Source organism: Lathyrus oleraceus, chromosome 4 (genome assembly GCF_024323335.1).
Source record: "Lathyrus oleraceus cultivar Zhongwan6 chromosome 4, CAAS_Psat_ZW6_1.0, whole genome shotgun sequence".
Taxonomy (NCBI): domain Eukaryota; kingdom Viridiplantae; phylum Streptophyta; class Magnoliopsida; order Fabales; family Fabaceae; genus Lathyrus; species Lathyrus oleraceus.
In genome coordinates, this window is record NC_066582.1 from 379844247 (window position 1) to 379858331 (window position 14085).

At 38.7% G+C, this 14085-nt stretch overlaps 1 protein-coding gene across 1 annotated transcript in view; it reads left to right on the forward strand.

Annotated features, from left to right (window-relative positions):
- LOC127137622 (uncharacterized) overlaps positions 1–14085 on the forward strand; it is a 76825-nt gene that overhangs the window by 34669 nt on the left and 28071 nt on the right. Inside the window, exon 2 of the mRNA XM_051064068.1 lies at positions 12792–12847. Coding sequence (XP_050920025.1) covers positions 12792–12847 — 56 coding nt within the window. The remainder of the gene's footprint in view (positions 1–12791; positions 12848–14085) is intronic.

The window sequence follows — 14085 nt, forward strand, 5'->3', positions numbered from 1 at the left end:
TTGATCAAGAAGACAAATCAGTCCAATTCAATCATCTATGGATGACTTGAATGACCTACAGACACAAACCCTAGCTCTCTCTCTAAATTTCGCTCAGTATTGGTTGTGTGTTCAAACAGGTTTTCTGAGTCCCTTTTTATAGAAACATTGGACAGCTTGAAAACCCTAAATATATTTTCCAATTAAATCTTTTCATATCAGCTGTAAAGATCTCCTTGGAAAATAAACAAATTTGGTTGATATCCCTGATAGATTGCGCCAGCTAGCCATATCTTCAATCAACCAATGATTGCCACTAATTGTGCAATCACAAAACACCAGACATTCATACTGAATGTTCTGTGTACAGGATGTCATTACATCGGGTCTGACATCTGGAAAAATCCTGCATAATCCAGTTTCCTTTTATAGCAGGTACAACCATATCAGTTACCATGACAATGAGTATGTCAACTGAAACAATCTTTGAATGTGGCATTCTGAAACAATTCTGCCTTGCATATCTTCTTTAACTCCAGCAGGTACATAGGATATCTCATGTTAAGACATCACACTTAACATCTTGTGAACACTCTTTGTTTTACCAAAATTGCTGTCAACACTTAGAATCAACATGGACAAAGTGAAAATGACATTAATATAAACAATTAGAATGACATGAATTATGGAAAATGAATATAGACTTGAAATTAAATGGAATTAAAGTAAATGGATTGAAATTAAATGTTAGTTGTTAATGAGTTAGAAGTTAATGAGTTAGAAGTCATTCTTTGGAGAACACTAACCCACTTATCACAAGCATGAATCCTTGAGCCAAGACATCTTCCAAAGGAAGGGGAAAATGCCAAGTTTCCACACAATACCATGAAAGAGGGGAGACTTACAATCTCAATAACTAGAATGCTATGTCTTTTGTGTCAAAAATTTTGCGCCATGTTAAGCAATCGTAATTAGACTTATGTAGAAGTCACAACTATTTGAGGCCGACAATAGAATTTTGGTGTTAATGCATGTTAGAGACATAGTGTAATGGACTATGCTCATGAAAAATACCACACACAAAAGAATATGCAAAAGAGGTGGCCTAATCTCTTCCATACTTATGTTGATTTTACAATCAACTAGCCTTAGGATTTAGAGACATCATATGCCAAATGAAATGGATGTATAAAGAAGGGAAATTCGATGAAGAGGGAGGGGAATGAATCAAAACTCAAATTGATCAAAGGAGGACTTTTCCCAAATTAATATCATTCATTCATTTTAGGAGATGGAATGTACATTCCATCAATCCCCTAAATCCAATGATATTAACCTATCAAAGTCAAATCAACCTTGACCAAGGCCCAACAACACAAGTCAAACTTATACAAACCATCACAAGAGGTCAACATAATTATTTGGCATTTATTTAATTTAAATATACTAAAATAATGCATTTAAATTAAATATGGTTTGTCAATTTCCTACAACCTCATCAAAACACCAAAGAAATGGCCATGAGATTTATCATAGGTCAAACAAGGTCAAAGGACCTTGGAGAAAAAAATTCAGAATTTTTAAAGACTTAACAATATTTTTAATCAATTAGAAATAATAACAAAATCAATTAAATCATGAAAAATATTAATAATGATCCAAAAAATAATTTTAATTCAAAATATGAAAGAGGAAATTATTTGAAATATTTTGGTGAAACTCATATTTTTTGGATCAATATTAAAATTAATATTAATTAATGAAAATCAAATGAATTAAAACAAAAATCAGGAAATCAGAAAAATGTGAGCCACTTGATCTCCCTCATTAATTGAGGTGGCAGATCAAGTGGACCAGCGCGCTACACGCGTGGTAATCAAAACCAACACATAAGATTAAAACATTTCAAATGGATCCTGTGGTTTGGACACGTGCTAACACACCGTCGGAGCCAGAGCTCCAGTCTTCTTCTCCGGTGGACCTCACCGGACTGGTCCACCCTCAACCATCACCAATATAAAAAAGGAGGACATGAACTGAAAAAAAAATGGCGTAGAGCACGAATCTGACCTTAATTTCAACTAACTCCAAATATATAAACAGATATGAGGAGTTGAATTTTGAGGTGTCATAACTGAGTTGCTTCGGTTTGACCTCAAAGCAACTCAATCTTCTTGCCTACATTGGTAGGACTTCTGATAACCAAAGATTCAAGAGAATTGATGAGAATGAGTGAGAATCGAAGAGAAGAAGTTTTTTGAAATTTACCTTTAATGTTGTGCAGAAATGGATCTTGCTTGCTTCAACCTTGATCCGATCACACTTGAGAAGCTTGCAGGAAAGATTTGACAATGGTACAAAGCTTTGGATCCTGGAGTTTCTGAATGTCCAAACAGTGAGATTCAAACTCAATTTTCAAGTTAAAAATTCTCAGGTTTTCCTTTGAATGGTGAGGGTTTCAATTGGGGGGCAAAGCTGGCGTGCAAGGTGTGTTTAAATTGAGCTCCAAGGGCATGTATTTATAGCAATTGTGACTGATATTTGCACACTTGAAAAATTGCTAAATTTGGACATTTCGTGCACATGCTTGCATGGGAGTGTACATGTCCATGAAGCAATCCAATTTGATCCATGTACAATCATTCTGAAGTTCAAATGAGGTTTGGATGTCAAGGCAATGTGAAATGTGATTTTTGGCATTTGATTTCTTCCAATCATGCAGACTTGTTAAAGCCATGCGCACCCCTTGCAATTCTTATCCAAAATGCATGAACTTAGGTTCTTTGGAAAGCTTAGATCAAGGGGAACAAATTTGATGTTGGACACTTTTTCATTTGGAGCTTGTATCGTGGTGAATTTTAAGGTGGAAGTTTGGAAATTTCAACATGTTGAATTTTTTTCTAAGTGTCAAGCCATATATCTCAATATTCCACCTTGCTTAACTTTTTATGTGAGCTTCAAATGAGAAAAGTGTCTTCATCAAAGTTGTAGCTATTTCAAAAACCTTAAAAATAGTCACCAATTTATGTAATATGGATTTAGAATGATAGAGTTATGCATTTTTGAAGTTGAGGAAAATCACTTGTTCAATGGTTTAGGTCAAAAATGACCTATAACGTATCCTAAAATCACATGCTCATAAAAGTTGCATTAGCTCTTACTCCATACATAAAAGTTGACGTAGACATCTTGAATTTTATTGTGCAACTTGGAAATATTTCATCTAATAAAAATTGAGAAAGTTATCGCCTTGGGAAGTTGACTTTCAAATTAGGGTTTAGACAAAATGACCTATAATGTTTCAACATAGAAAATGATTTTTCATGCAAAACTAGCTATAGGTCTAAACATGAAAGTTGTTTGGAGTGTAATTTAGAGTAACTTTTCTCTTGAAATAATTTTCATATGATGAAGATTGTAGGAGATAGGGTCTAGGGAGACCCAGTTTTGATCAGATGAATTCATCTAGCCAACCACCATCAACCAACTTGATAACCTTCAATTATCTTGACTTTTTACGCTTTTGGTAGATTATATATGCATAAGATGATGAATTTTGAAGTGCCTCTTGAGACATTTGATCAATTGGTGAGATAGCTTATGGGAGAAGTTACTCAAGATACCCAATCAAACTAGGGTTTCCAAGGCAAATCACGTCCAAACTCTTGAAGAAAACTTGATCAATATAACATGTAAAGATCACTGCGAATCATATATGATGATTTTAAACCTTGTGGATCAATCCATGGTTGTGCTTTTAGTCATGAGGGTCTCAAACCCTAGGTGTGGACTTGATAGATCAATGAGGATCATGCCATACCTATAAAAAGTTAGGCAAATGCAAAGACATATTTTTGGTATTTTGGTTAGTGAAATGATAAAATACAAGTATGATACCATCACATAGTGTTTGGTATTCTCTCCCAAAAAAAACCCAATGAAAGAGGGGTAGGGAGGATGCCAAGGTATGATCCCAATGCTAATGCACATGATGAAATTGCATGAGGGATCTTAGGGTCAAAATTGGGGTCTTAAAGATGCCCCTATTTAAGGACATTCTAGTTGAGGAGGTGAAGGTTAAAATCATTGTGTTGACTCAGTAGAATGGGCTTAAATAACAACATAGAAACAAATTTTGGTCCCTAAGAGGCCTCATGATGCCTATGATATGAATGTAAAAAAGCAAATTCTCTATGGGGAGATGTAGCCACAAAGGAAAAGAAATCAAAGAGACCGAAGATCCGTAGGAGTATAATACATTCCGTAAGGAAAACTCACTCGGGAGACAGAGACTCTTGGGGGAGAAAAGGTTACGCGTAGGCCAGGCTACGACTTAAAACTGCTAGCCAAACTAGAGGAATTCCATAAAATGGAAAGACTCGGCCAGGGAAATAAAACATCTACAGGGGATTAGAAGTAGATCAGGATAAAACTGAAGTTCTTGAATCAATGTAGGGAAAAGCGATTTCACTAAGGAAAAACGCACTCAACTCAACTGGGGAAGAAATAAACTTCAACACAGGAGGAGCAGAAATTCGTTATCCACTACCTGCTACTGGGTAAGGAGATAATAAAAGTCTGACAGAAAGGAGACCCGTCATCGGTTAGGATGAACATATCAAGGAAGACTCGCTGGGAACCACCAGGATGGAATATTCATGACCAATTACTGTGTATGAATAGCCTTGCTGGGGGAAAACTTCAGATATAGGATTTACAACTACTAGTTACCGGGAAGAAGACTGAAGATGAGAATATCCGCCAACGGTTAAGGTGAACATATCAACGATAGACTCAAAGGACAGAAAATCCGTCATCGGTTAAGATGAACATATCAAGGATAATCTTGCATGGGAAATGTTAAGGAGGATACCCGTCATCGGTTAACATGAACATATCAAGGATAAACAAACTGAACAAAAAGTAGGGATTACATCTATTGAATACTGGATAGAAGACCATCAAAGAGAAAATCCGTCACCGGTTAGGATGAACAAATGAAGGATAGACTATGTTGATGGGAAGCACGGGATTTACAACTATCGGTTACTGGGTAGAAGACCGCAAAGAGGAGGAAATCCGTCATCGGTTAGGATGAACATATCAAGGATTAGCCCTTTGGGGAGAAAAATAGGGATGACAACTACCTTTTTACTGGGTAGAATACCAAGGATGAGAATATTTGTCATCGGTTAGGATGAACATATCAAAGATAGACCCAAGGAAAGGGAAAAAAATATCTTTCATCGGTTAGGATGAACATATCAAGGATATACTTCCTGGGGAAATGTGAAAACGAATCCGCTGGGGAAAAAATTGCTCTTGCCGGGTATTGGGCAAAAGTGAAAAACATAAGAAGAATATTACCTGTTACTAGGTAATAGACTCTCAGGGGACCAAAAGCATCTATATAGGTAAGATCTAGAAAAAAGTTCAATCAAGACTCAACCTAATGAGGGTATAGCTCAATAACTGGGGAGAAAGCTAAAATATTGATCATCCACGAGGAAATAACTCAGTAGGGAAGGGAGAAAGGTTAAAATCTTTTTGCTTAAGGGGCCGACACTTTTACCATTGAGAGGACAGACACCGAACTTGTATGGGGATGAAGTACCACCATAGCAAAGAATAAGAATCTCAAATAATGAATCAACAAATATGATTATGCAAAAATATGTAATCATGAAATTATATGAGTGTATATGTATATGTATATGTATATGTATATGTATATGTATATGTATATGTATATGTATATGTATATGTATATGTATATGTATATGTATATGTATATGTATATGTATATGCATATGCATATGTATATGTATATGTATATGTATATGTATATGTATGATGATTATGCTGACAAAATGATCCCAAAGGATACAAAGTTATCGTAAAAATTTGAATCATCGGTACAATCCTCGGTCAATCCACAACAAAGGGATACAACTGCCAGGGAACAGGGAGATCAATCATCCCAAAGGCTCAACAATATATGGGGATGGAGGAGATCTACTGAGGAAAGGAAATATCATCGAATCTGCAGGGAATTTTAGGTCAACCCCATATCACATGGGAGACGACCATATAGAGGATAAACACAAATAGCTGCTCAGAAACCAGGAGGAATCTCTGACTGGGAGTGAGTCGGATGGCTACTGGTGGAGAAACCAACACGATCCACTGGGGAAATCGATCTTACTTTACTGAAGATCAAAACAGAAAATCAACCCTGCTTAGGAACACATAAACTCTGGTGGGGACTGAATCAACCAACTCAGCTGGAAAAAGTACAGAAGCTCCGTTGGGGATCAAACACTCCGCAGTGGAACTTAATCAACAAACTCTGCTAGGGATACCCGAAGGGTTATCTGCTTGGGGAACCCATAAAGCTCCACACTTAAGACTTGTTTTTTGAAATGCTGTTGATATTGCTTTAAAACTGCCTTTGAAAAGTTCTTGCTTTTATATGTCTAAGAAAATTATTTTGATTTAAAAAATTTAATTTCAAAAATGATCATAATAAAATTTTAAAACTATTTGGCTGAAATAAATAAGAATAGAAACATTTGGGTAAACGCTCAACTTTATTTAATAGAATGGTAGTCTGTAAATGACAAGACTCCATAGATCTTTACAAAGTTGAAAATGGTAATTTCCATGGAAAAAGAGTTACATTGAATACAATTGACTGCTAATCCTTCTACCATCTCTTGTTGTCCACTGTGCTTTTGACCGCCACTGGGGACAATGAATCACCATCAACCCTTGGGCTCAACAAAGTTTCTCCAATACTGGACGATCAGTAGCATGCAGTTACTTGCCATAATCCCTAATTTTTGCATAAATTGCCCCAAGGTGGGGTACTCAATTTATCGGGATAAATTTTTCTATTTTATGTCTCTAATTTTTTCCTGGATCTCCCTTTCGGGTTTTCAATCCACTGAGACGCTCCTTTTTTTCCTAAGTCGCCCTTTCGCGTTTTCAACTTAGCGAGTTGTTCTTTTATTTTTTAGGCGAAGTATTTCTTGACTACATTTGCGTTCACAGGACGAGTGAACTCTTCACCATCAATAGTTGTCAGAATCAAAGCACCACCTGAAAATGCTCTCTTAACAACATATGGGCATAAGGTCACGTTCTCTGAATACACAAGGTCTGACCTTCTTATCAAAAGCTTTCTTCATCCTCTTCTTATATAACTCACCATGACACATGGCAGTTAATCTCTTCTCTTCAATCAAGTTCAACTGATCAAACCTAGTCTGACACCATTCAACCTCAGTCAACTTGGCTTCCATGAGCACATGCAATGAAGGAATCTCAACCTCTAGGGAGAGCACTGCTTCCATACCATAAACAAGAGAGAAAGGGGTTTCCCCTATTGAAGTGCAGATGGATGTACGATACCCGTGCAAAGCAAATGGGAGCATCTCATGCCAATCCTTATACGTCACAACCATCTTCTGAATAATCTTCTTGATGGTCTTGTTCGCAGCTTCAACAACCCCATTCATCTTGGGTCTGTAGGGAGAAGAATTATGATGTGCAATCTTGAAATCTTTGCAAAGAGCTTCTACCATATTATTATTCAAGTTAGATCCATTATCAGTAATGATCTTACTTGGAACACCATAGCGGCATATGATTTGATTCTTGATAAACCTCATAACAACTTGCTTGGTTACATTTGTATACGATGTCGTTTCAACCCATTTTGTGAAGTAGTCAATTGCCACTAAAATGAAACGATGTATATTTGACGCTTTGGGCTCAATCATGCCAATCATATCAATTCCCCACATGGAGAAGGGCCATGGGGAGGAAATGACGTTCAACAGTGTCGGAGGAATATGAATCTTATCCGCATAAATTTGACACTTGTGGCATTTCTTCACAAACTTGCAACAGTCAGATTTCCATTGTCATCCAATAGTAACCTACTCGCAACATCTTCTTTGCCATTGCATGTCCATTGGAATGAGTACCAAAGGATCTTTCATGCACTTCAGTCATCAATAAGTCAGCTTCGTGTCTATCCACGCATCTGAGCAGAACCATGTCGAAGTTTCTCATGTACAGTACATCACCATTCAAGTAGAAATTGTCGGCTAACCTTCTCAAAGTCTTCTTATCTTTCGAAGATGCCCCAGGCGGGAAAATATGACTTTGGAGGAAACATTTGATATCATAATACCACGGCTTTTCATCTTTGGCATCTTCAACAGCAAACACATGAGCTGGCCTATCAAGACGCATCACAGTTAGACTGGGAACTTCATTCCAATACTTCACCATAATCATTGAAGCCAATGTTGCAAGAGCATCTGCCATCTGGTTTTCATCTCGAGGGATATGATGAAACTCAACCTCTGTAAAGAAAGTTGAAATCCTCCTCGCATAATCTCTATATGGTATCAAACCGGGTTGATTCGTCTCCCATTCAGCTTTGATCTGATTCACAACCAAAGCTGAATCTCCATAGACGTTCAAATACTTGATTCTGAGATTAATGGCCTCTTCAAGCCCCATAATGCAAGCTTCATACTCAGCCATATTATTTGTACATTTGAAAGTCCATCTAGCTATAAATGGAAAATGTGTTCCTTGAGGAGTAATAATCACTTCCCCAATGCCATTACCATATTGATTAACAGCTCCATCAAATACCATGCCCCAATAGGAACCAGGTTCTGGCCCTTCTTCAAGCAATGGTTCATCACAATCTTTCATTTTCAAGTACAAGATCTCTTCATACCCAATGCCATTACCATATTGATTAACAGCTCCATCAAATACCATGCCCCAATAGGAACCAAGTTCTGGCCCTTCTTCAAGCAATGGTTCATCACAATCTTTCATTTTGAAGTACAAGATCTTTTCATCAGGAAAATCATACTGCACTAACTGATAATCTTCAATGGGTTGGTCAGCCAAATGGTCAGCCAAGATACTACCTTTGATTGCGTTTTCAGATCGGTATTCAATATCATATTCTGACAACAACATCTGCCAACGGGCAATTCTCCTAGTTAAAGCAGGCTTCTCAAAAATATACTTGATTGGATCCATTTTGGATATCAACCAAGTGGTATGATTCAACATATACTGTCGCAGACACTTAGCAGCCCAAGCTAATGAGCAACAAGTCTTCTCAAGCATAGAATACCAAGTCTCATAGTCGGTGAACTTCTTACTGAGGTAGTAAATTGCAAATTCTTTCTTTCCAGTCTCATCTTGCTGGCCAAGAACACAACCCATACTATATTCAAGCATAGTCAAATACATGATCAACGGTCTTCCTATCAACAGGTGAAGACAAAATCGGGGGTTCAAACAGATACTCTTTGATACTATCAAAAGCTTTCTGGCAGTCTTCGGTCCAATCACAAGACTGATCTTTCTGAAGAGGCTTGAATATAGGTGCACATGTGGAAGTCATGTGTCAAATGAATATGGAAATATAATTAAAGCGGTCGAGAAAACCTCAGACTTGCTTCTCAGTTTTGGGCGCATGCATCTCTTCTATTGCTTTGACCTTGGCGGGATCAACTTCAATACCCTTCTCGCTGACAATAAAGCCCAAAACTTACCTGAACAAACACCAAAAGTACACTTATTGGGATTCAAGCGGAGTTTATACTTCCTCAAACGCTAGAATAACTTCAACAAATTCTCAACATGTTCTTCTTCATCAATTGATTTAGCAATCATGTCATTGACATAAACTTCAATCTCTTTATGCATCATATCATGAAAAAGAGTAGTCATTGCTCTTTGGTAAGTTGCACCAGCATTCTTCAAACCGAAAGGCATCACTCTATAACAGAATATTCCCCAAGGTGTAATGAATGTGGTCTTCTCCATATCTTCGGGTGCCATCTTGATCTGATTATATCCGGAAAATCCATCCATAAATGAAAAGACTTTGAATTTAGCAGTGTTGTCTTCCAACATATCATTGTGTGGCAGAGGGAAATCATCTTTCGGACTGGCTTTATTCAAATCTCTATAGTCAACACACATGCATACTTTTCCATCTTTCTTCGGCACAGGAATAATATTGCCCACCCATTGCGGATACTCAACGGTCACAAGGAAACTGGCATCAATCTGCTTCTTCACTTCCTCTTTAATCTTCACTGCAGTATCAGGATTCGTTCTTCTCAACTTCTGCTTGACTGGCGGGCATTCTGGTTTCAACGGAAATCTATGCTCCATAATCTTAGAATCCAAACCAGGCATGTCTTGATAGGACCAGGAAAACAGATATGAATACTCTCGAAGAAGATCAACCATCCCCTTCTTAACATATGGACATAGTCGAGACCCAATCTTGACTTCCTTCACATCATCCTCGGAGCCCAAGTTGACTAACTCAATCTGCTCTTCGAATGGTTAAATGGTCTTTTCATCATGCTCAGGAAGACGAGATAATTCATCACTCAGTTCTTCAACACTTTCCTCCTTGGCCTCAAACACAGGGAATTCAAAAATTGGAGAAGGAGACGGATCATTGTATTCAATGGGGTTAGAACCAACCTGCATAATGATTTGTTATTTTGATTTTAGAGAAGTGAATTTGTGACCAAATATTATGCAGATGGACAATTATATTATTTATATATGTTTTTTGGGATTACCATTTTCAAAATAAAGCAAAAAGTAAAACAAAACATCACAGATGTGGATGAATATAATTAATTTTATTAATGATCAATTTCAAAATGCGCAAACAATGTTCACTTCTCCCTTAGACATAGGAGAAGGATTTTTAAAACATATAAAAGCAATTACTTAGATTGATGCAAAATAACAGGAATGTCAACAACAGTCCAATTGCTACAAGCCTTTCCATGCGTCACAAAATTAGTGTAGTCTTCCTCTTCGTCATCCTCTAGCACAACAACTAAGTCTTGTTCATTGCCATGAATGAACCCTCCTCTACAGAAGCTAAGTTGCATATCCTCAGATCTTGCAATTGATGAACCTTGCTGAAAACCCAGACCGGTTCTACCTTTGTTGTTGGAGACCTCTACCATGCGCCCCCACTGATCAACATTGCCTTCTTCAACAATCTTCTTCGCATCTTTCAATGAGGACATAGGTGTCCCAACTCTCTTTTCAGTAACAATAGATAAGTCTTGGAACGGAGTTCCAACCTCATCCTCAGCTTCGACATAAGAGAAAGATGACAGGTGACTAACCAACAACGCTTTCTCCCCACCAACAATAACAAACTTTCCATTCTTTACAAATTTGAGCTTCTAATGCAATGTGGAGGTAACAGCTCCCGCCTCATGGATCCATGGTGTTCCCAACAGACAACTGTAGGCCAGGTGGATATCCATTACTTGAAAAGTAATATGAAAATCACTCGGACCTATCTTCACTTGAAGGTCCACTTCACCAATAACCGTTTTGCATGAACCATCAAAAGCTTTAACGATTACACTGCTATACCTTATGGGTGCTCCTTGATATGACAACTTTGACAGAGTTGGCTTCGGCAGCACATTCAGTGACGACCCGGTGTCAACAAGCACATTAGACAAAGCACCATCTTTGCAATTCATAGAGATATACAAAGCCAAGTTATGATTTCTACTCTCCTTAGGGAGTTCTTCATCACATAAACTGAGATTGTTGTAGGAAGTGATGTTAGCCACAATACGATCAAATTGATCCACTGTAACATCATGTTCCATGTAAGCTTGTTCTAGAACTCTTTGCAGTGGTTCTCTGTGCGTTTCTGAATTCATCAACAGAGACAATACTGAGATCTTTGAGGGGGTTTGGAGCAACTGCACCACCACATTGAACTTTCTCTTCTTGATTAGACAAAGTACCTCATCATCATCATTAACCTTCAAATTACAGGATTCACCAGACTTACACTTTGAAGCACTAACCGGATCTACAACATGCACTTCCACCTCCTTACTGACAGCTGATTCTTCTTTGTCTTTTGGGAACACCTGCACAAACACACGACCACTGCGGGTCACCTTGGTAACATCAGCAATGCTCACTATAGAGCTGGTCGTAGGCAACGGGACCTCTTGACCATCCTTCATCATTGTTGCATTGTACTGATGCGGAACAACTTTATCGGATGAGTACGGGATTGGACCCGCTAACCGCATAACCAACGGCGATATCGATATGTTGCTGACGCTGTTACTGTTACTACTGTCGTATTGAATCACCACTCTCTCGGGATTCTGGAAAATAGGTACTATGACATTAACATCGTCATCTACATGACGAGATTGAACAATTTGGATCATGCCTTCATCCATCAACTGCTGGATATCCCTTTTCACAACCTCACAACCCCTCGGGTTTACACTGCAGATAGCACAACCATCATGGTCATGCTCACAATCACTCACCATACAAATGTCCTTATGCATCATCACCAAGGACCTCCGGATGAAACGAACATTAAACACTTTAAACTCCCCAGGACAATCGTCCACGATATTAACAGAAGAATTCCCATGAGCGGGCAATGGATTTTCTTTCACGTTTGGCGCACGGTCCTCAAAGGACACCATTCCACTCTTTACTAGCTTTTGAACCTCATACTTGAGCGGATAGGAATTCTCTATGTCATGTCCGGGTGCTACTTGGTGAAAAGGACTACGGAGTTCAGGCTTCTACCACCATGGAAGTGGTTATGGAGTAGGTTCTTAAGAACCAAAGATGGTTAAATCTCTGCATAAGTCATAGGAATCGGGTCAAAAGAGACCTTCTTCCTCTCAAATTTTTGTTGATGATGATTATTGGTATTGTTGTTATTGTAGGTGTTAGCTTTGTTGTTCTGGTTGTTGTTGTTGACGTTGTTGTTGTTGCTGAAATGGTACTGATTGATTATTCGAAAATACAGGAATGACTGAGGATACTTAACGATGGTGTTGACGGGATGGTTGATTCCTTTTGATCTGAGGCCTCCTCTACCTCCCACTAGAAATTGCATTAGCTTCACTATCTTTCTTCTTCCCGAAATTCCTGCCATATCTCTTACTCGATGATGCTTCCTCTTTTGACAAACATCCTTCACGGACACCTTCTTCAAGCCTCATCCCCATGTTTACTATTTCGATAAAGTCACTGGGGGCACTGGAAATCATGCGTTCATAATAAAATGAACTCAGGGTCTTCAAAAAGATTTCTGTCAACTCTTTCTCCTCTAAAGGAGGAGTGATCTGAGCAGCCAATTCTCTCCACCTCTGCGCGTACTCTTTGAATGTCTCTTTATCCTTCTGAGACATAGACCTCAACTGGTCTCTATCAGGCGCCATATCCACATTGTACTTATACTACTTGACAAAAGCTTCTCCCAAGTCGTTGAAAGTGTGAATGGTTGCACTGTCCAACCCCATATACCAACGGAGCGCAGCAGCGGTCAAACTGTCTTGGAAGTAGTGCGTCAACAGTTGATCATTGTCAGTTTGGGTAAACATCTTGTGAGCATACATTACTAGATGACTGAGTGGACATGTGTTCCCTTTGTATTTTTCAAAGTCAAGCACTTTGAATTTCATCGGAATCTTCACATTCGGCACCAGACATAACTCAACAGCACTTTTCCCAAACAAGTCCTTACCTCTCAACATCTTCAATTCCTTGCACAGCTCAAGAAACCGATCCTTCATCTCGTCCATTTTCTCACATACGTCTGGGCCCTAAGATGGTTCAGAATGATAAATGGTGTCCTCTACACGAGGTAAGGTGTCCACAACGGGAGGTGGCACAGACATGACCGGGCTAGATGTCGACATAGAAGCAAAAGTAGGCGCAAAGCCTTCAAGCATGAAGTTTGGCGGTATTGCCCACGGGAACCTGGCAAGAATAGCAGGCGCAAAGTAAGCGGTAGCAGCAGGCATGGTAGAGGTAGCCACCTCTGAAATAATAGTCCTTTGAGGAGGAGGAGTTGCGGGTGTTGGAGAATATTGACTCTGAGCATCCAACACTGACTCCATCATGGCAGTCAGTCGAGCGATCTCGTCCTTAAACTCTCTGTTCTCTTGCTCAAGATGTTCCATGATTCTCAGATGATTGGCACGAGTGTTGTACCGATGAGTCAACTTGGTTGAA